General features: G+C 41.0%; 1 protein-coding gene across 2 annotated transcripts in view; it reads right to left on the bottom strand.

Annotated features, from left to right (window-relative positions):
* Window positions 1-23,684, bottom strand: part of LOC147029726 (E3 ubiquitin-protein ligase CBL-B-B-like) — a 110,617-nt gene that overhangs the window by 60,892 nt on the left and 26,041 nt on the right. Inside the window, exons 1-4 of one of the 2 annotated variants that reach the window (XM_085872997.1) lie at window positions 22,242-22,292; window positions 13,237-13,383; window positions 1,429-1,585; window positions 1,126-1,247 (exon numbers count right to left, since the gene is read on the bottom strand). In XM_085872997.1, coding sequence (XP_085729123.1) covers window positions 1,126-1,247; window positions 1,429-1,585; window positions 13,237-13,346 — 389 coding nt within the window. In that variant the 5' untranslated portion in view covers window positions 13,347-13,383; window positions 22,242-22,292. Of the gene's footprint in view, window positions 1-1,125; window positions 1,248-1,428; window positions 1,586-13,236; window positions 13,384-22,241; window positions 22,293-23,684 lie in introns of those variants that run through there. The other variant, XM_085872996.1, reaches the window with a different exon arrangement.

Here is a 23,684-nt window from a genome sequence, read left to right as displayed (position 1 = left end):
CCCCTTTCTCCTCAAAGGATCTCGCATTTTTCATCTCGTCTCATGCACTGCTGTCTTCTACCTCCTCTCAGGATTTTGCCTTCTCCCCCAAGGACGAGGATCAGCTACGAGCACCTTTCTCCTCATAGGATTTCGCCTTTTACCGTCTCGGCTCATGCGAGGCCCTTCCTGATTCGTCCACATCCGATGTGGGCAGGTCCACAATGCAGCTTGTGGGAAACATCACCGTCTCTGAGGGAACTTTCAACGCAGTCCCCACCGTGATCTTGGCGCGCGCAAGACACCGTGGGCACCCTCTCACCCCTCCCTCATGCACGAACCTTTGTACAGTGCTCCACTGTGTTCTGCCTGCGAGATGTGCTAAACCCCACAATATACGGTGATTATAGCACACCCTTCAAAAGTGATCCTGATGGATTTCAATTTTTTCCCCATGTATGCATGGCCATCTGGGATTTTGTCCCAAACATGATACAATCTTCTCCAGAACTACTAAACCAAGACATGACATTTGGCAGACAGCTTGAGCCACCTCTAGGTGGTATGGAAATGCGAGTTTGAGGTTTCTGCATGAAAAGCTCTTGTAGTTCGTTCTTGGTAGAATGCGTTACATAATCACAAAACACTGAAATGTGACAAAATAAGTAGCTTACTACATGTAGTTTGATCTGCTGCTGCTGAATGGGCCACAAAAGGTAAGAAATGTTACATTTTTTTTTCCTGCTTACAATGGATTTGAGCTCTATTTTCCCAATAAATGTAAGAATGAAGCTCCATGTGGGTGGCAGATTTTGACTGCTTGGAAGCCGACAGCACTGCTCGCAGCTCTAGTTATTATTAATATTCTATACACACAATTTTGATGAAACTTGACGACAAGTTTCACCATCCAAGATGTACCAATAATAAAAAAAATATTTTTACCAGGGAGGTGGGGGGGGGGTTGCCCCCCAAAATAGGTATTTGCTAAAGCATTAGTTCATTGGTACATTTTGCTGATTCCGTCCCACATTGACTTCCTCCTCAGTATCATTATTCTACCAGGTAAGCACCCAGGGGTATTGCTCCTATTTTTAATATTATATTCTGATATAATGCTATTTAAAATCCAAAAGCAATGCTTACCTACAGGGCAAGTTGCTATATTTGGAAAGCCGCGCTTTCACTTCATCATACGTTAAAAACGCCATGTAGCCGGGATGCGTGACTGCCAGGACATTCCAATTCCGCAGCAGAGATGACCACGGCTGAAGAGTGAAGGAGTGAGAGAGGGGACAAGTCAAGTCATGGAGTCTTCAGAATTAAAAACATTAAAAAATACCCCACCCACTCCCCCAAACCCCCAAAATAACCCTTCACCAGCCACATTTTCCAAAATTGAAAAAAAATATTAAAATATTGTAAAGACAACCCTTGAGCCCTGCACACCTGAAAAAGTCTCGTGAAGATGTCAAACTCAAAGATGGATATGTAGTCATTGCACGTCAGGTCAATTGTCGACTTAAGTGCCATGGCTTCCAAGCCGGAGTCAATCGGGTGAACCATCTGTAGACACTGCCGGAAGGTCTTCCAGGGAACAATAGTACTGAGGAGTTGGTGAAAGGGAATGTGAGGAAGAGAAGTGAATTGCAGGCCATTTGATGACGTAATGAAAGTAAATAATGCATACTCATTCCCTCCATATGAGTGGATAGGTCTCTCATTATGTTAACTAGCGGAGAACACGCCCTACGGGCGGATCTTGTTCCAAGCATGCAACACAGTCTTCTGATGCAAACCTATATTTGGGCGGTGTAGAGGCAACGGACAGCTCTGTATAGGCAAAAAACCCGAGTTATGTTTGAATCGAAAAGTTATGTTTGTGCATGAATTAAAATTGAATCGAAAAATCGAAAATTGAATCGAAAAGTTATGTTTGTGCATGAATCGAAAACATATCTACTGCTTATAATTTAAAACACCTCGCTGCACCGGAAAATGTGGGGACAGGAATACTGTACTGTAAATGGTGGGGTGGGAGGGGGTTGGGGACCTAAAGTCACATTTTCCATGATGCAGAATTTCCATGTGTCACAGATAGTGTCACAGATTGGGTCTTTTGGGTCCTCGGGGTCATCTTTTGGGTCCTTGGGGTACTTTCGGTGAAGTATTTCAGGTTACAATTGTGGGTGCCATCAGATCAGCTGTCCGATGAATGGGTGAAGAGCGGACTTGCATACATACATACACTTGCTCCATTAAATATAGAGTATGTGCAAAGATTATGAACTGCATTGATCTTTGCTGGCTTCTCTTTATTCTGTCTTTACTTTATTTTCAAGCTTACTCTTTCTGTTTCAGCTTTCTTCTTCCCATCTTTGCAAGAAAGTTTTTGTGGTTTTCAGCACTCTTGCATTGATTAACTGCAAGGACTTTGCAAAATATTTTATTTCATGCTTTGCCTTTCCGATTTAAAATTCAAGGCGGAGACACCACTCTCCAAGACTCATATTAATAATACAAGCTTTTGCAAACACATGGGACAACTGCACACTGCTTTGTGGCCGTGATCAAAACCAATGCCCGATGGAGATGTCCCGCTGCATTCCCATTCCAATTTCAACATGATGCTCCATGGATTTTGATTATTCAGTTAAGGAAAATAAATTAGTCAGCCCTCTAAGAAAGAGTATTTTTAAAAACTGAAAAGTAAGGCAGTAACAGTGTGCACAAAGTCCCCAGCAATGACAAGTTTCAATATCCAAAAAGTTTAAGTAACAAGCTCGAATGAGCTAAGATCCTCGTCCTCCAAATGATGACGTCATAAAAACGAATATGACGTCATTGTGATGTATCAGGTTTGCGATCAATTATAATCTGTGCTAATGCCCGGCTTGATTCCTGCAAACAAAATTCAAACCGCTTGCCTAGTTTCGGAGATAATGGTATTGGCGATTTCCATTAGCGGCGATATTATGACATCAACTTTTTTTCTAGGAAGAATTTCCAAAATCAGAGATGGTTACTGTCTGCGCGTGGGCTTTCTGCATATACATGACAAGTTTCACGAAGATCCGATGAAAACTCTGGGTTGTGAAACAAAAAGTCAAAAAAATAGGAATGACATCATAAAAATTGATAAGATGTCATAGTGATGCATCACATGTGCGGTAATTCATCTCTGCTAATGCCCTGTTCGATTCCCACAAACAGAATTCAAAAAGCTTGCCTAGTTTCGGAGATAATTTTTTAGGCGATTTCCATTAGCGGAGATATTTTGACGTCATAACTTTTTTTCTCGGAGGAATTTTCAAAATCGGAGATAGTTACTGTCTGCGCAGGGTATTTTTACATATATATCTACCAAGTTTCAGGAAGTTTCGATGAAAACTGGAGGCTGTGAAACAAAAAAGTCCACAAGAACAACAACGTGAGTAAGACTAAGAGATCCTCCACGAGGATCGAAAAACTATGAGATGGCATCGGGGTCAGAATAAATTACTCAAATGGCTGTGTGCAAAAGCCTCCTGCTCCAGATTATTTTTGGGGCTGCAGGTACCATGATGATAAAATAACAAGTACAACAGAATTTTTGGCACAAGTAGAATATGACGATGACGACGATGATAATGACAAAGTGAAACAATTTTTTTTCACAGGAATCTCTCGTGGTCATTCAAATGCAATATTGGAGATACTGAGTGGGTAATTCCTTCGCTGCTATTACTCAGACAATCTATGCAGTCTCCGTTTTCTTTTTAAGTCGTGTCCAATTACTGGTAGTGGTCGCCGTAATTGGCTGCATTTTAACATGTCCAGCCATCAATCAGATGTGGAACCCTTTGCTATGAAAAAAAATATATATATATATATATATATATATATATATATATATATTTAAATACCATGGCATGTTCAAACACTGAACCTTTCTGCTGCACTCTCTTGGCAAATGCTCTGAACACTGCATGTCCAGAGCGCCATCTGCTGGGATTTTAAGGCATTTACATCAACTTTATATGGCTTCCTTCAAAAATGGATTGCAGCAAGGTATACCATCGAATCAGCCACTTCAGCTCTGATTTACGCAATGACAATGTTTATCGAGTGTAATTGGAGGTACACAGGATATCATGTCATAGTCGTCTGCCTCTGGTGCTCCACTCAGATTCATTGTTGCCAAAGTAGTTTTATGGCAAAGATAACCTTTGTCTTGCCAACAGTAGTCAGGGTAGGTGTAGGTGATAACTCACCTATACTACACGAAAGACACCATGGGAGCTTTAACATTCTTAGCAAAGCCTAACAAACAGGATACCTAACTTAAAATCCAGCAGAGACATGGTGCACTTTGTGATGCTATTTCCTTCTTATGATGTACCAATCCAAAAAGTAGTATTTAGGCTGAGAATCAGACCAAGGCTAAACAGCCGAAAGCTTGAAATGTAGCTGGGAAACCCAGCTTTTCAGCAAATGCTGGTTTACGGTGATTAGCCCATCCCTTCCAAAGGATGGCGTATTCTGGGAAAGTAGCCCCTCTCAAACCTGCTGCTACTGAACTTCTCCCCCACCCAAGTTCAACCCCAAGTCTTAGCACCCCAACCCAATCACTCCCATAGGGCTTCAAAATCAGATGGTGCACCACCATCTTAAATCACCCCTCCCCCCCCCCCCATTAACCCAACCCTCTTACAGGTTCCTCCCTTCCTGTCTCTCTTTTCCGATTTATGAATTTACTTGCTTGGGTTCAACTGTGACCCCACCACCAATAAGTTGCCGTTTTACCCTCTGTCACTTTGCTCTTCAAAAAGCAGAGATGTTGCATGGAAAAATAAAAAATATCTAAATTTCCCATTTTATTTCCTTGTTAGTGACACCAACTACATACATGGATTGTAAAATTTATGGGTAGATATTATAATTTATGGCTAACCATGAGGCTCAATCCTGTTAGTTTTCAATTGTTAACGTTGTATCATCCTGTTCTTAAATATTGCAAGTACTAAAAAAACATTCAAAAATGTAAAAGAAAGGAGATATATGCCAAAAAAGAATGTAAACAAGGTAGGGATAGTCACAAGAAATTATAATGTGAAACTATCCCTAGATGTTTAAATAATGGTTGTTGCTGCAAATGACACTTGAATAAATCTCTCTCAAGTGTGCATGTGTGTGGTGCAGTGTGTGTGTGTGTGTGTGTGTGCGTGCGTGCGTGCGTGCGTGCGTGCGTGCGTGCGTGCGTGCGTGCGTGCGTGCGTGCGTGCGTGCATCCTTGGTTGTGATCTCCATTTGCAGGTTTCATAAGGTGGAACGGAGTCCTTCCAGGACTCAAAGCATCCACCTCCACATTGGTAATGGATCACGGTTCATGAAGCAAGACGTTGAGTTTTTGTTGTTCTCAAAGTTTTGTTCTGAGGCCTCTTTTCAGGATCGTTACTGAACCCCAGACTGCCTCCAATTGAAGTTTGTTTGTGATAATATTCCGGGGATGGTTTTGAAAATCTCGGTGAGGTTCTTCTTTATCATCCCCGTTACTCTGGTACAATTTGGATGCTCTTCAGCTTCAAAGATCTCGACCTCATTTTTGAGGTCCTGGTGGTTGTTCATTCTTCTTGATTTCTGCGTTATTTAAGCTAAAATCGCTGGGTACTGATACCTCAATCAGCAATGCTGTCTTTTCATTTTTGTACCCGAGTACCATGTCTCGTCGTAAGGGTTTGTTTTAAATGTTCACGCTCGATGGGATCATCAGGTCATGCATGAGCATGACATCCTTATTTTCAATGATTGCACTTGGTTTGTGTTTCCATGAGTTTTCTGGAACTGTTAGGGTTAGGGTTAGGATTAGCACCATGTTGAAATTTTTACAGATATGCCAATGAATCACTTTGCATCCTTTGATGTGCAGTTGTGTGTAAAGTTGTTCTGATAATATTTTTTTGCATACTGAAAGCAGGTGACAAGTACTTTCTGTTTCTGTCTTGCATAACCTCCACTTCGTCATCTGGCTCCGTCCCACCATGTTTTTATATCCATTGGTGTTGTGTCCTTGATCTTCATGGGCATTTATTATTAATATTCGTTCTCCGTCCCAGTTGAGCTGACCTCTTTTTAGCCATTCCAATGAGCCTTCTTTGTCTATCCCCAATATCTTACTGCTCTTTTGTCCTTCTCCCAGTTGTTGTTTTGATATTTCTATTAAAAAAAATTCTGTTGTCTTTTTTTGAAATTGTTGAGGCTGTATTTGTCACCATTTCATTTTCCTGTGTGGCATATTCTATTCACACCTGTTTTGGGGAATTTTTTTGCAACGTGAGTTACACATTTTCAGGTTTTTTTGTGTTCAGGTTCATTTATAAATTGAATACAATAGTCTGTTGGGCATTTCACATACTCAGCTCGTCCAACACTCGCCGCTCTGTGCACCTGGCTTTAATTCCATCAGCCCGATTCCCTCCCTCTCATATCAACAGGTACGCTCTTGGGATGCACTGGTTTTTGTAGAACATTTTATGGATGGTAAGGAGTTTTCTTGTTTTGATACCTAACTTATTTAATTCTGATTGGGGTCAGTTTATTATTCTGCAGCTGAATTGGAATACTGTAACTGCAAGTTGGTTTATGGCTTGTTCTCTTGCTTGTTAGGGTGTATCCGTGGTCCTTGTTTGTTGATGAGGTTACTCAGTGGGCCCAGAGCCTGACAAAACAAGAGGGGAGAAAGACTGCCTCCCTGGAAGATCCCATGCTGTATCTTCACATCTGGTATTTAGATTTTTCCTTCGGAGTGTTGTACCATAAATGCGGTATTCCAGAGCTACATTTCTTTCTCATTTAGTTTAATTATTTGAGGATTGATTTTGTATATTTGCATGCACTTTATCATCCACGAATGTGGGACACTGTCAAAAGCTTTCTTGTCGTCTATCCAGCTTTTTTTTTTCTTTTTTTTTGTATACCTTGGTCGAGGCTCGTATGAGAGCGAACACACAACTCACAGCAAGGAGGAATGAGACAAGAGGGGCGGGAGTGGAAGGGACAAAACAGTGGGGAACAGACACATTAGGTGAACTGTGGAAGGGAGAGGGATGGGGATGGGACTGGGAACATGGCGAAGAGAAGATGGACATTTCAGGTACTTTCAGGAAGGAAAGCAGGAGAAATGAAGGAAGTGGGCTTGGGTGGATTATCGGGAGTAGAAAATATCGAGGATTTGGATGGGGGAAGATAAGAGGTGGTGGTGAACAGCTGTTTTGAATGCCTGGAGGGAAGAATGGGAAAGAATAGAGTGAGGAGGTTTATTCCAAAGGCGGAAAAAAAGAGGAATGAAAGAGTGAAGATGAGCAGTGATTCGTGATTTTGGTAGTTTTACCAGAAGGGGGTTGTTGGCGGACCTTGAGCGCCCTGTGGAAATGTGGTGGGGACAAATCGCAGAGAGAGCAGGGGGGGCAAGGCTGGAGAGGAGTCGGTAGAAGACAGAAAGACCACCGACCAACCTGCGGTGATTGAGTGAGAGGCCCAAAGACTCAGCTTCATTGCGGGAGATGCCGATGATCTTAAATGCCCTGGTTTCGACAGCGTGAAGCCGAGAAAGGTGGGAGGCAAGAGCACCAGCCCAGAGGGGAGAGCAGTACTCCATCAGGCTACGGACAAAAGCTTTGTAAGTGGTCAGGAGCTCAAGTGGTGGACAATTTGGTTCTTCGCATTTTGCAATTTTCAAGTACAACTTTGTTTAGTAGTAGGTGGTCAAATGTTCCATAACAACCTCTCTTGCATCCCCTTTGCTCTGCCTCTAAACCTTCTTGTTATGTTAGGTCTTCTTCTTGCGTATAGCAGCTTAGCTGCCGGGGTAGCTATCATTTTTTGGAAGCGCGACTGTGTCGCTGATGGAGTGCCCCTCCACCAGTACACACTGGTACTCAATTCGCCGACCTCGGAAGGATGACAGGCTGAGTCAACCCCCTGGTGTATTAATTCAGCGGCCAACGGGGCTTGAACTCAGGACCCTAGGATACTAAGCTGCCACCCTAACCACTAAGCCAACACCAGGCTCTATGTTATGTTAGGTGATGGTACATCATTTCTGTGATGCTTCCTGTCAGAAGTTTGTATGTTGTTGTTCGGCATGTTATTGGCTGGTATTTGTAAGGAAGTTGGGTTTCTTCAGGTTTTGGGATGAGAAAGGTGTTTCCTTCTACGAGCCACTCATTCATTGCCTTTTCCACTTGCATCAGTTCGTTGAATGTCGTGGTGCAGTGATTGTGAAGAGCGTAAAGTTGTTTTTGCCAGCAATTTGGAATTCCACTGGGGCCTGGCTTTTTTTTGAAATTGTCAGGGGGTCTAAGGGTCTGTCATATATACTATAAGAGAGCGGGATAGGTGTGTGTGTGTGTGTGTGTGTGTGTGTGTGTGTGTGTGTGTGTGTGTGTGTGTGTGTGTGTGTGTGTGTGTGTGTGTGTGTGTGTGTGTGTGTGTGTGTCCAATTTATTCAGAGGTGGCCAAACAATCTTCGTCAAACTTTGAGAGTTTCATCAGTGAGTACCGAGGAGTATTGTAGGCAAAAAAAGAAGTTGGATTTTTTTTTTCTTCAATCGCTTTATTGCGCCAAAGTCTTTGTAGTTATGCGAAAGGTAATATTAAATGATCCCTGACCCCATTCCTTCATGGGTGTAGGGAAGTGCTTTAGGCCTACACAAAACTGGGGAAAAAAAAGAAGTTAGATTTCCTCAAAATGTCAATAGGATAAGAACAGCATCGGGCAATGCCGGGTACCCCTGCTGGTAACTCACAAGACAAAGGTTCTAGCTACTTGATTGCCCCCCCCAGAGAGTTCTAAAGGGGGGCTCGACAAATTCCCTATGTAAATGTGTGCTGTGTAGCTCCACTCCTGATGGGAGAGCATATGATGACAGGCTATCTCAGTCATTTTTGCGTTAATTTTACATTTTCAGTCGATGACGTTGTTTTAGACTCGACTGCAAAATATAAGAAAAATTCAGATGTGTTATTTGCTTTTTGTTTCTTGGAAAAATGTTAAGCAGCATGGAGTGTTGTTTGTGACATACAGCTACTGTTCTCACCATTTACTCACATCATCGGACTTTCAGGATATTTGACTGTTGTTCCGGTTCCTTTCTTGCCTATTTCGGGTTTTTTTGTTTGGACTGTACGATACAAAAAAAATTAAGTTGACCTCCCCCCCCCCCCGACCTCTCCCAATCCCCTGAAAATAATTTCTCCAGAAAAGGAAGCACAACGGGCCATAAAGTACTCAGAATCCAATTAAGAGTCCCGGACCCCAGGCTGTATTGGCTTCGTGCTCAGCGCTCGCAAGCCCCGCCACCACCCCACATTTTTCAATAGCATTCGACGCCCTTGTTTCTTTTGCAATGCTGGCCTACTTTTACGATCTGGAGATAGTGACACTGACAGAGCAACAACAGAGGATGCAGGTCTGTGAGAACAACTGAGTCAGGAGGATTGTGGGAGTGAAGACAGTGGATAGAAGGATGGATGAACTGAGGGAGGAGATTGGTGTGCAGATGAGCTTGATGGGGAGATTGGTGAAATGCCGGCTGAGATGAGCTGGACATGTGGCGTGGACGAGGGAAGAGAAAATGGCAAAGAGCGGATAGGTTGAGGGAGAAAGGTAGGAGGAAAAGAGGTAGACCAAGGCAGACATGAGAAAATTTGTGTGAGGAGGGATATCAGTAAGGTGGGGGTTGTGGAGAGTGGAGAGAATGGGCGAGGAGAGAGGGAAGTGGAGGGTTATTTTTTTCTATATATATATATATATATATATATATATATATATATATATATATATATACATATATATATATACATATATATATATATATACATATATACACACATATATATATATACATATATATATATATACATATATATATATATATATATATATATATATATATATATATACACATATACACACACATATATACATATACACAGTCATGCGCCACTTAACGACAGGGATACGTTCTGAGAAATGCATCGTAAGCGATGTCGTCATTGTGCGAACATCATAGAGTGTACTTACACAAACCGAGATGGTGTAGCCTACGACACACCTAGGCTATATGGTATAGGCTATTGCTCCTAGCCTACAAACCTGTACAGCATGTTACTGTATTGAACACTGTAGGCAATTGTAACACAATGGTGAGTATTTGTGTATCTAAACATAGAAAAGGTCTAATAAAAATACGGTATAAAAGATTTCTTTAAATGGTACACCTGTTTAGGGCACTTACCATGAATGGAGCTTGCAGGACTGCAAGTTGCTCTGGGTGAGTCAGTGAGTGAGTGGTGAGTGAATGTGAAGGCAAGGACATTACTGGACACAACTGTAGATTTTATAAACACTACACTTAGGCTGCACTAAATTTATTTTAAAAACATTTTTTTTCTTCAATAATAAATTAACCTGAGCTGACTGTAACTTCTTTACTTTATAAACTTTTAAAACTTTTTGATGAATGCTTAGCAGCCGTGATGAACAAAACAACACGAGATTAAATCTCTTTAAAAAAATTTATTTTTAAGTAGAAAGGGTACACTCTAAAATAACGATAAAAAGTACAGTATAGTAAATACATAAACCAGTAACATAGTTGTTTATTATCATTATCAAGTATCATGTACTGTGAATAATTGTATGTGCTATACTGTACTTTTATATGACTAGCAGCGCTACATCACCAGGCGATAGGAATTTTTCAGCTCCATTATAATCTTATGGGACCACCGTCGTATATGCGGTCCGTCGTTGACCGAAACGTCGTAATGCGGCGCATGACATATAATATATATATATATATATATATATATATATATATATATATATATATATATATATATATATATATATATATATATATATATATGTATATATATATATACACGTTTTGTGAACAAGTGTATGCGGAAGAGGGTAAGCAATGACTCGACACAACCCAAAACAAAGTTCTTGTGTGTCCTTCCATACGTTGTATCAGAAGCTACCCCGAGCCTGTTAGTCCCGTTTTAAGTCGGCATCGCACATAGACCTGAGGCTACCATTAAACGCAGGATCATGCAACCAAAAGATCGACTGAATCGGGAGGACAAATCACCTGTCATTTCTCAACGAAATTGCAGCAACTGCGCAGCCCACTACATTGGAGAGATGTCGAAGAGACTAAAGACAATGGTACACGAACACCAGTTCACCGTACGTCAAAAGGATCCACTCTCCCAGGTCGCAATGCACAGCATCAGACAAGACAATCACTTCAGGTTCACTGAGGCTGACATGATCGAGCAAGCGAACAACAGAACGTCCAGACAGCTGAAAGAGGCCTGATATTCGAATGGCAATTCAATTAATAGACATATCGATTTACATCCGACATATCAAGCATTACGTCATCAGCTCAAACATCCATAAACACACTACACGTGCTAATCACTTCGAGCACTTTCACAGAATGCATCAAGGGAGCATTTAGGAGTAATTAGTTAATTGATAGAGTGATGTCAATCCAGGTGTTATCAATCAGGATGATCAATCTCTGGGTTTCGTTGATGGGGTGAGAATGGATTGGCTATTCCCTCCTTTCACAGGTGAGAGATGCGTGTGGGTCTTTCTTTATTTTATACATACATTATATATATACACACACACACACACATATACAGTAAGCTCGCCTTTTACGTGTGTTCTGTTTGCGCACTTTTGGAATAGAGCACACCTGCCATTTATACCGTGTGTGTGTGTGTGTGTGTGTGTGTGTGTGTGTGTGTGTGTGTGTGTGTGTGTGTGTGTGTGTGTGTGTGTGTGTGTGTGTGTGTGTGTGTGTGTGTGTGTGTCTTGTTATGTCTGGCTTTCTTCTTAGGACCACGGTGCAGTAATTGGTCTATATTTTGATCATGCTGAAAGGTGAACTTCCGGCCCAATTTCAGCTTTCTTGCAGAGGACAGCAGGTTTTCGTCTTGGATTCTTCTGTATTTTGCTCCATACATTTTCCCTTCTATTCTGACAAGTGCCCCAGTACCTACCGATGAGAAAAATCCCAATAACATGAAACTGCCACAACCATGCTTCACGGTCGGGACAATGTTCTTTGGGTGATGTACTGTGTTGGGTTTGCGCAAAACGTATTGTTTTGCATTTCGGCCAAAAAGTTCCATCTTGGTTTCATCAGACCACAAAACCTTTTGTCACATGGCTTCAGAATCTCCGGAATGTCGGGTCCGGCGATATATCAATATACCTTTTATATCAATATAATTTTTCATGTCGATATACTGGAATTGGAATTTTGAATATATTTTTTTTTTAGGAGTAATTAGTAAATTGATAAAGTGATGTCAATCCAGGTGTTATCAACGAGGATGATCAATCTCTGGGTTTCGTTGATGGGGCGAGAACTGATTGGCTATTCCCTCTATTCACAGGTGAGAGATGTGGGTGGGTCCCTCCGGTATACAAAAAAAAATTGATATGAAAAAAACAACAACCAGAATATCACGAACAAATCGAAGAAAGGTGTTTACAATCCATAAGTACCATGTATGATTTTAAAAGCTTTGATGCACTCAGCATCTCGGCTAAACGTGGAACAGGAGCAGTGAAACGTATGACATCAAGACATAACAGGAAGCAAGTACAGTATGTCACCCATACAAGCAATCGCGTTTTTCTTTGCCCTCGTGGCTGGTTTTAAAGCAATTGCCAATTGGTTATTATTTTAAATGAATTGGGTTTGCTTTAGAAATCCTGTGCCAAGTCAGTGATCTGCGATAGCGATACCGTTATGAAAGCGATACCGGTATGATCATGCCGGTACGGCTAAGACGGTGGATTCCGACCTGTGCCGATTACCAACACTTATCTTGAGCACTTTAAAACAAAATCATTTTGAATACAACTTGAAGTTGGAAGTAAAATAACCGTTCTCGTCATTCGGGGGGGGGGGGGGGAGGAGCCCCACGAGGGAATACTTTGAAAAATTACCGTGTGTCAATGATGTGTACGTCATATATGAATGCGTAATGGTTTTACCTTGTCAATTCAATAATACATTTTCGAACAATCATCTCCCTATTGTTTGAAGTGTACCCCAACTGCCATAAGCTAACCTGGAATTAACAAAATCAGACGACTCAAATGCCCTCACCGGGGCATCATGCTGAGCGATCGTGAAGCTTACACGCTATCGCATGCGCTCGTGTACTGCAGCAGTAACCAACCTGTCTCCGAAAGCACGTTTCCAAAAATCTGCAGCATCTGCTTTAGTGATGCGGAACGCATCACCCTGATAGAGTCCTCCAGGGAAGATGGCCTTCAGCTCACTTAACATGTGACTGAAAATCAGCGACAGCTTTGTCAGGTGACGCCTTCATGGGGAGGGGACAGGTAATGGGAAACAAAGCATAAAACAATGACATACACAAAAACAAAAATTGCATCTTGGAAAATTGACAATGTATATGTATAAGGAATTACAGACTTTTATTGTTAATCAAATAAGAAACCAAATTCAGCATTGGAGCCATCATGAGGAACCCAGATAGGCAAAGATGGAGTTATCAAGAGGAACCTGGATGGGATTCAGGTATCAGCTGCTGATACTCTACCCTCAAACCCATCCACATGCACCCAAGTGAGCCTCACAAAAAACATTTACAAGAGTTCACATCTCCATAGACACACATAAAACTTTTTAAAAACAAAAAGAGAGAGAGAGAGAGAAAGTAAGAGTATGAGATAAATTTCGTACACAATTATCCACAACTTACACCTTTAACATGTTTATTCGTTGATCCAGATATACCTTATTGTTTCTTTAATCCAGGTGTTGAACTTTAAACCATGCAATGTACACCAAAATGAGTGAAGGAATTCATGAAGACCAATGAAGGAAAAGATGAGAAGAATGAGTGCATCCAAAACCCAAATCAATACACAGACCTGATACTTATAATGAACTTCCTGTTCTGCTTATCGGGTACTTCTGTTTTGTGGGAATATATACATGTTTGTATATTTGATTGGGCAGCCATTTTTTCCTGTCCCAACCCCTACATATGGAGTACTACCAAACTCCATGATTATATAGATATGTTTATTATTAATTTTTTTAATTACACAAAATTCATTGTAACGGGAATTTGTTTACACGATAACTAACCAAACTTCAACGAAAGATTACAATGATGTCTTAAAAACACACATGACCTAATCAAACTATTATCCAAATAACCCCTCTCGGACATGATAATTTTCTCTTTGATAGCACGGAACACAAAATCATCATTTAGTGAACAAATTCTTGCAAATCTCGTGATCCGAGATGAAAAAACATGAATTTGATTGTTTCTGATTTCTTCTCCGCTCAAACTTCACTCTGATGGTTAAACCACGAGTGTATTTCAACCGCACTCTGTCGAAGTTCATTTGCAGCCGGAACCATTTTAAAAAGAAGAAAGACACCGAGTGGCTTACCCATAGCATTCCCAGCATGATTTAGGGCAGGAATTTTGAATTTGATCTTACTAACACGCAATGGGGGTGACCAGACATTGGCAAGCAAGCGGCAGCAGACAACATGGCCAGCATCCCGCTCAAAAGGATGGCATGTTCTGATGGAAAACTTTGCCATCAAAGCAGCTCGATGATTGATTGAAGTATGATCCTCCTCCATCGGAAGTGAAACCCAGACCAGACAACTCAGAGGCAGATGTGCTACTTCTGAGCTAATCTCATAATCCATCACAAAGGAGGAAATGGTTTCTTCAAAGAGTCAAGTCTTAAGATTGCAAGCTTGAATAGTGTTACCATGCACCTCCGGGGGATGGGGGATTATTTGCAATATCCCAAAAGCAGAAAGCTCAAAGACCTGATCAGGTGGAGCGGAAACGATTATCTCAATCTTCAAAATGGATGAATTTGGAGCCTGATTGCATCACAGAAGCTAACAAGTAACAACACCTCAATTGTAAACCAACACTTTATTAAAGGCTTACAAAAATAGAAACAAACTGACACAGCAACTAACTGACACCGACACAATAATCAATGATAACCACCAATTACGAGGTTATGGGTCAGCAGGGGACCTGGAAGACAAAGGAGGAAGAAATAAAGTCAAATGGAGGGAGAATGACATCGATCAAACTACAATACAGTACAACCTATGCAAAAATAAAATAAAATAAAAAAACCCACTATTTTCAAAAACGGTGTTCAGCCCATGTATTGCTTCAGCCTTGGACTGAAAAAACTACCCCGACAACAACATATGTGACAACAGCTCAACTGGAATTTTTGTTGCTCAACATCAAAGATGCTGGTTTTGAGAAAACACTGCTGGTGCCAAAGCATTCAAATTGCATCACAAAGCCTCAAACACCAAATTCTGTACAATGCATAGAACGGAGGATAGGTAAGTGTGTTTGGAAGGACCAGAAGTAAATGAAAGGGGAAATGAATTATGAAATATGTTGGGGAAAGGGAGGAAGTCAAGGTAAAAGGAGGGAGAAGTAACATCAATTCGGGCAAATGTTGATAATCCTTTTGTTCAACTTGTTCAGCAATTGGACTGCGCCACTTTGTTGGACATTATATTTCATTAAGTTGCAGTAAAAAGAAGAAAACATTCAGGTGGAAAATGTAATTTGACACGAATGCGTTGGTGGATATGCATTTGCCTGCATTAGATGTCAACCCAATGTTATGTTTGATCTCAATTAAGAGTCACATTAGAAAATTACCCCCAGTTGGGGGTGACTGTCACCTCTGAAGCTCTATAGATGTGGATATCTGATCGGCTTAGAATGATTCGATGTCGTCTTGTTTAATTTTTATGTTGATAAGAGATAATGTTTAAATTAGCTGATTTTTCAACTTTGAAGTGACCTTGACCTTGACATTGACCTTCAATCCTGTCTAAATTCAGACCGTTGTGCATCACTCATCGACTCCCTACCTACATACCAAGTTTCATCAAGATAGGGCGAATTTTTTTTGACCGTATCACATCGACAATTTTTCCAAATTTGAAGACACGTGACTCCATAACCAGGACGAATTTCAAAAAACCGGCCCGACAAAATTTACATATTGTTCCACATTATCAGAATCCGAAGGAATTTCGAAGATTGGATCATAAACGGCGGAGGAGCCATTGAGAATCCATGAGAATCCCCTTGACGTTGACCTTGACCCTCAATCGGGTCAAAGGTCATTCTGTCGTGCATCCCTCATCGACATCTAACCACATACCAAATATCAAGAAAATCGGAAGAAAAAAATGGGGACGTACATACGTACGGACATCGAGACTGGTTTTATTAGGTCATCTCGTTAGAGACCTAAAAACTAGAAGAAAACTCGGTAGAGCGCATACCTCCGCCCTGTAAAGCCTGATCCAAGAGAACATATCAAGCAAATACATTTTTGAAATATCATACAATATCGTTTTGGCCCTGTCTCTCAATGGTGAAGAATCACTTTAAAAATTAAATAATTTTCGTATCCAGATCCAGATCTTCACCAAAATCGAATCAATCCTTCCTTCCAATGTTTCCACCAAGCTTCATCCGAATCCGTCCACAACTTTTTTGAGATATCATGCTATATATCGTTTTTGGCCCGATCTCTCAATGGTGAAGAATCGCTCAAAAAATTCTCATAGTCAGATCCAGATCCGGATCTTCACCAAAATCTAATCAGTTCGTTCTTGTCACACACCCAACCTGCTCACAAAATTTCATCCGGATTCGTCCACAACTTTGAGATATCCTGTACAGAAACAGACAAACAGACAGACAGACGGAAAACCCGACAATAACGGATATCTAGCGAATCCCAACAAGCCGGTGGGCGACATGGGTGGTCACGATACAGTTGCATACTAGTCATACAGATTTTGACGGATCGGGCTGAAGTTTTTTGACAAAGAGGTTGATTATAGTGCGCATAAAAGCGCCGAAGCCAATTTTTTATTTTCGATTTTTTTCGGGGGGGGGGGGCGGGGGGTATTTTTCAAAAATTTAAAAGTCCCGTTGCTCGGCAACGGTGGCGTCCATAGCAACGGTGCTCAAAAGCATACAACTAGATCCTGGTATGAACCTACCAGTCAAGTTTCATCAAAATCGGTTGACTTTGGCCTCCAGAGCTGTCCATTACATACATACAGACAGACGGAAAACCTGAGAATAACAATAGTCTGGCGACCACCCAACAGAAAGGAGTGAAAAAAAACGTAACCTCCACCACCGAAGGTGAAGGACACAAGAGTGAGATGACAACAGGTGCTTCTAACTTGAGTCATGGTCTGCAAAATGATTTACAAAGGCCACATTCATCTTTGACCATTGACCCGATGAACCCAAAATTTAATCAGTTCATATTTGTGTGATAGTCCATGCGTGTGCCAAGTTTGGTCGAAATCCCTTTTGTGGTTCTCATGTTATTGTGGTAACAAAAAAAACAACAACAATGGATGCACAGACATACAACCTGCAAACTTAATGCCTTTGGCCTTCGGCTACGTACTGTAGGCATAAAAATATAAATATTTTAAGTTTCACGTTAACAGCTCGTAATGAATAGTGATGGTGGTTGTCGCATCAGCCCTACAGAAGATGGTGTGCTTACAAGTCGTGTCGGTTTAAGGAAACAGTTAGCTCCAGACAGATCACCACATTGTCGCAGTGTGGAAATTTTCCACCGAGTAACTGCGAGAATCAAACCCACAAGAGTAAACGCAATGTTGTTGTTTTGTACGCAGCTTGCATCATTTCCTGGATGCGTGTCTTTGCCGCTGATGCAGTGCCCCTGTTACCAGTAAGCTGGTACTCATTTTGCCGACCTCAGAAGGATGACAGGCTGAGTCAACCCACCTGGTGTTATTGCAACGGCACAACAGGAGCTTGAACTCAAGACCCTAAGATCTCAAGCCAGCCACCTTAAACCATTTAGCCAACGCCAGAAGTAAGAGAGCAATGCAACAAGGCATTAACCCATTCCACCACAAAAGCATCGCCACTTGCGAAGAATGACTGCAATGAATGAAAATAATTAATATGTTATCGCATGTATGAGTTGAGCGAAAAAGTAGAAATAACCAACAGGCTTTTTCATGGCAAATAGTTCACATGAATTGTAAAAAAAAATAAACAAAAACGCTTTATAGTCTTGAAATTTCCTTTATATTAAAGTTGAATGTTCCATTTTCCCAAATGCAGGTGTCACGCTGATAATTTACATTTGTGGTATATTGTCAGACATCCTCACATATACATACAACTGTGTTTGTAGTTAGAGTGAGGAGGGCAGAGGAGGTTGTGGGGGGGGGGGGGGGTGGGGCAGGCTGGTACTGCCATGAACGCTTCTAAAGCCAACAGCCTTCCACTGAATGAGGACAAGGGGAGGACAAAATAGATACAGAAGCAAACTCTCAGGAAGAAAAACAGGAAAGTTGGAAAGAGATGGGATTGGAGGGGAGGGGGGAGGGTTAACATGGGTAGAAAATGTCATGGTTTTGGATTGGGGGGCAGGTGATCCGAGATGGAAGTGAACAGCTATCTTTAACATGTCTAGAGAAGATTGATATTGAAGAGAATGTGGAAGTTGGTTCCACAGGTGGGGGGGGCGGGGGGGAGGAGAGGAAGAAATGAAAGGAGGTGAGCAGTGATCTGCATTTTGTATTCTGGATTCCTAGCTCTTCCACGAGCCTCAATTATGTATGGAAAAACAAAAAGCCTACAACCTGAGCGAGACTGTGGGGAGCAGTGTGGCAGCTCAGAATGCATTGAGCAGATCGCAGTTCTGCATCTTTCACAAAATGCAACTACACCACAGATGCATATTAATTTCTTCTTTCCAGTCAGCAATTCCTAAACCTTGTTAACTGCACACAGCCCTGGATTAACCATTAAGCAGAATAAGCACGTGCTTGGAGCGTCGAGGGAAGAGGGGCCCCACAGAGTTTTTTTTTCCAGTGCCGGATTTACAATGGACCATGGTGCAAATGTTGCAGCTGCACCAGGGCCCACAAAAAGGGGGCCCCACAATAAATGAAAAAAAATACATATACAAGATTTTTTTCACATTTTTGTATTCAATGTAATACTGAGGCTGTAGCGTTTACTGTAAATAAACCTTACTGTAAGTTTTGTTTCATTTCGAAAAATAAAATTTCATTTTACGGTTTCGTAGTTTTTATTTTGCATTTTTATTTTGGACCTATTTGATTTTGGACATATATATGGGGGTACCATAATCTTTTCAGTGCTTAGGGCCTCTAAAGGTCTTAATCCGGCCCTGGCTGCACAATAGACAAGTCTGAAGACGACGATGGTTCACGAGCGGTATTTGACGATGTAGATTGTTTCAGAAGTCAAGGATGAGACGATGTGATAATGTTTGACCAAGTTATAAAAATGATCAACATGATGTGGTACGAGTGACAGGTTATTAGCTGCAAAATGTCGAAAACCCGGTTTCATTCAACAACTTTCAAAATTTGACCTTTGCATAACCTTTAAAGGTCACAAAACAATGTTGTGGACATTAAAATAAGGAAACAGGATACGTGCTATTGCTTATTGGAGTTAGTTCGTCGAAGAAGGTCAAAAACCTGCTTCGATTCCCACAACTTTGAAAATTTGACCTTTATGAACTTTAAAGGTCAAAGGTCACGGATTATGACCTTTGGTGCAAAACTTCCTCTGGAACATTCCAGGAATAATATAACGTCATATAGGCTATATGGCATTTCGCACTCCTCGGATTAATTAACCATACTTTGATGAAATCAGCGTAAAAACAAACTTGAAGGGGGTGCCACGGGTGAGGTGTTCGAGATAGAGCAAAATGGTTTCAAGACCTTAGGTGGGGAATGACTTCAAGATTATGCATAAAAAACATTGTCATCCTTGCTCTCAAAGTTTGGGTGGTCGTATGATTTTTATGTCAAAATTCGCAATTTTCTAAGTTCGTGACCTTGTGACCTTTACCTTGGGACGAAAATGAAAGAAAAAAAAATCGAGCTCCGTGGGGCTATGCAGGTGCCATTGGGCTAACCAAATACCGAAACCCCTGTCAGATTCGACAAACCCCCTAGGAGAACATGCAAATTTAAATAAGCTACCCCATAAAAACACATGCTTTTTGGGCGTGGCTCCGCCCAGAATGGGCGCACCATGCCCATTCTCAGGAAAACACAACTAGATCATGATACAAACCTCCCACCAAAATTTTATCAGGATCGGATCAAAACCCACAGAGCTATGCTCGGGACAGACAGACAGACAGACAGACAGACAGACAGACAGACACACAACAATAACGAATATAGTGGTCACTTATTTGTTTTGTGAAAATATTTTTTCGTGAACCAAATATTGGTCCCTTTATATGAACATTACCTGTGACTTGTGACCACAATTCTAGGCAGTGGTCATTAATGAAGCGTTAGGGCCTAAAAACTATGGTCTCCAGTTCATTACAGGTTTATGGTCACTGGTGAAAACAATGGCCGAGTCTTTTCATTGTTAATTAGCACCATGTCACCCTTCTGAAATTTACCATGGAATTCATTTTTGAGGTATGGTCGAAGTACACAACTGTGTCTTTCACAGACCAAAAAAAGTCAGATGTTCATTTTAATGCACACACGTGTCCAATTTAAAATTGTAATTGTCTAAACTAAGTATTTCATGATGAACAAACCGGTGACCTTTCAATGTGTTGCAGGAAAAAATGTGAGAGCTGTGCTCCAAATATAAGGCTACAGGTTTGTCTTGTGTGCTGGCAAGATGGCATAGAGGTAGGCACACACATCTGAGCTGTCTCGCCTCGATTTGAATCTCGGCCCCGATACAAACCGTCACCATGGTGTTTCACAAGAAGGGCCAATCAGTGCGTGTACCGTCTCTCAGATGGACGTTGAAACTGGGCATCCCGTCTGCCGGCTTTGGTGCATGGTGGATGTTACATCCCAAGGAAGAGTAGGTGAGTTATTGCTGTCACCCTGGCTAAATTACAAATTCCTGTGTCGGAATGTTGACCCATCCTGGATTTGTAACCTTAACCAAGAAACTGCTTTGGTGGCACCAACACACTGTAAATAGAGTATGGTACAGGTATACTGTGTTTGTGATATATATATATATATATATATATATATATATATATATATATATATATATATATATATATATATATATGTGTGTACACTCCTCCCATGCTCTTCCAGTCAAAAAAGCTGCATGAAGCAACCAAGACAGGCTACCAAGATAAACCCTTTTGCCATTTCAAACCCTTCCCAGAGTTCCTCCACAGCTATAAAGACGTTGACAAATAGTACACACATGAGAATCCCAATACGACATACACCGTCAGCTGCTAGACCGGTTTCCTCGCTTGTTGGCGAATCATCAGCAACAGCACAGACAGAAATGCATACTAATGAGGCTCCCAAGAATGCAAATGTCCAAAAGCAATCAACATATAGATGAAACACAAAGACTCATTCACATATGTCACCTTCGAAAGTTGCAAGCCATTCATTCGTGTATTTTTTTTTTTCAATGTCCAGAGTATATTGTGCAAATATGAAAAGTACAATCCAGGACTTTTTGTGGTTAAAAAGGAAGGAGCAGGGCAAAGATGACAGCACAGCAAGGTTAAACATGCGGTCTGAAATAATTTGTTTCAGGGAGCTTCACATTGCACAGAGTGACATTGGGCATTAATAATACGTCCTTGACGTAGATTGCCACAATCGAGGAAGGAAGCAGTCGATGAGGAAGAGATCGATTGGAAAAATAGTATGCCCACTATTTAACATCGCAGAACAATCATGATGGGAATTCACTGGAAAGGAATCTCCATCATCGCTACAGCGTGATGCTGTGAAAATGTGCTGACCACTTAATCTTGAAATTCACAATCCTCTGGAGGTTATTTCAATACAGGTAACCCATCTATGGCTTATAATTAGAAGATAAAATGCATTTGCACAAGGGTAGATGCAGCGTGCCAGTACTTGGAAAAAAAAACTTCAAACTCTTGACTGCAACCTCGCTGAGAGGGTGTAGCGCTTACGATGCATTTTATGGTCTCAAAGGTCGATTGCGATCTGGTCAAAAATACCACCATCAAGGGTTCATTAAACTACATATCTGGTGCACATGCAACGGCACATCCCTTCATAAATAAAAAAAAACCGCAAAATGAACCTTACCTGAATTTGACAAGTCAAGCTGTACTTGAGTATGGAGATCAGAACGTGGCACAGGCTGAGTGGGCAAAATTTTCATTTCCTTCCCCCTTCCTCTCCTCCTTCCCCCCACCCCACCTGAGTAAATCTTTCCTTCGTAATCCACAAAACAGTCACTGTGACTGACAACTGAAGGTTACATCTGGAGTTCTTTTTTGTTTTGTTTTTTTCCATTTTTGATATTTTTTTCATCGGATCACAGTTATTTTTTCTTGCAAAATGCTGCATAATTAAATAAGCAAGCAATTCATTAATAAACACGTAAATAAATAAGCGATTAAAATGCCTCGTTTTTCAGGCCTCAACGCCAAAAGGAAACATTGGTGCGATTTTGAGCCACTATTTCCCTGCTTTCTATCTGTCCAAACAAAACAAACATGACAGTGGGTGACTCGATGCTTCAACATATGCACAGCCTACAGTTTTGTCTGTGATACACACACTGTAATGGCTTCAGATAGTATGTGTGTATGTGTGTATGTGTGTATGTGTGTATGTGTGTATGTGTGTATGTGTGTATGTGTGTATGTGTGTATGTGTGTATGTGTGTATGTGTGTGTGTGTGTGTGTGTGTGTGTGTGTGTGTGTGTGTGTGTGTGTGTGTGTGTGTGCGTGCGTGCGTGCGTGCGTGCGTGCGTGCGTGCGTGCGCGCGCGTTTTGAAAATGCTGCCATTTTTGTGTATATAACATGCAGGTAGCTCTTTCCTTAATAATGGAACATCGCATTGAAAGGTGTCTGTGAATAAAACAAGAAACAAGCAATGTGAGTATATACGACGACATTCAAAAAAAATTAATTTTTGCTTTGACCATCAGATTCAGTCACTGTGAAAATATAAAGCTGTGATGTGCTATACGCTCATGTCGTGTTTTGATGGATTTTTTTTTCTTTTTTGAAGCACAAGACAATCGTTACAGTCATAAATTATATCATAAAAAGAATATTAGTATCATACCAGGCATGGTGACAATTATATATCTATCTATAATTCCAGCAATCTCTGTGAGTGTTTCTGTGTGTCTGCGACCGCTGTTTCCCGACAACCACTGGTCCGATCTCAGTGAAACTTGCCAGGTATATTGCGGGGACCTGAGTATGTGCCTTTTCAAAGTTTGATATTAATCGGACAAGTGGTTCCCAAGTTATGGCCATTTATTTACCAAACCAATGACAGGACATGGTGCTATGACATCGCAAATGACGTCACAATTTTTTTTTTTTTTTTTTGCACGTACGGCCACGCACTAGTTTCACAAATTACAGACAAACCAATAACATGCTGGAAGAAAACATGTTAATAAGAATATCCACTTAGGTGAAAATAAAGAAACAAACCAAACAACAAAGAAGAAAAAAAAAAGAGAAATGGCAGTTCACAAAATTTTAATTCACACGAAAAAAAAAAA

The sequence above is a fragment of the Eptatretus burgeri genome, chromosome 3, assembly GCF_056783735.1.
Source record: "Eptatretus burgeri isolate ZD-2024b chromosome 3, Ebu_testis_v1, whole genome shotgun sequence".
Lineage (NCBI taxonomy): Eukaryota > Metazoa > Chordata > Myxini > Myxiniformes > Myxinidae > Eptatretus > Eptatretus burgeri.
This window is presented reverse-complemented; position numbering and strand designations above follow the sequence as displayed.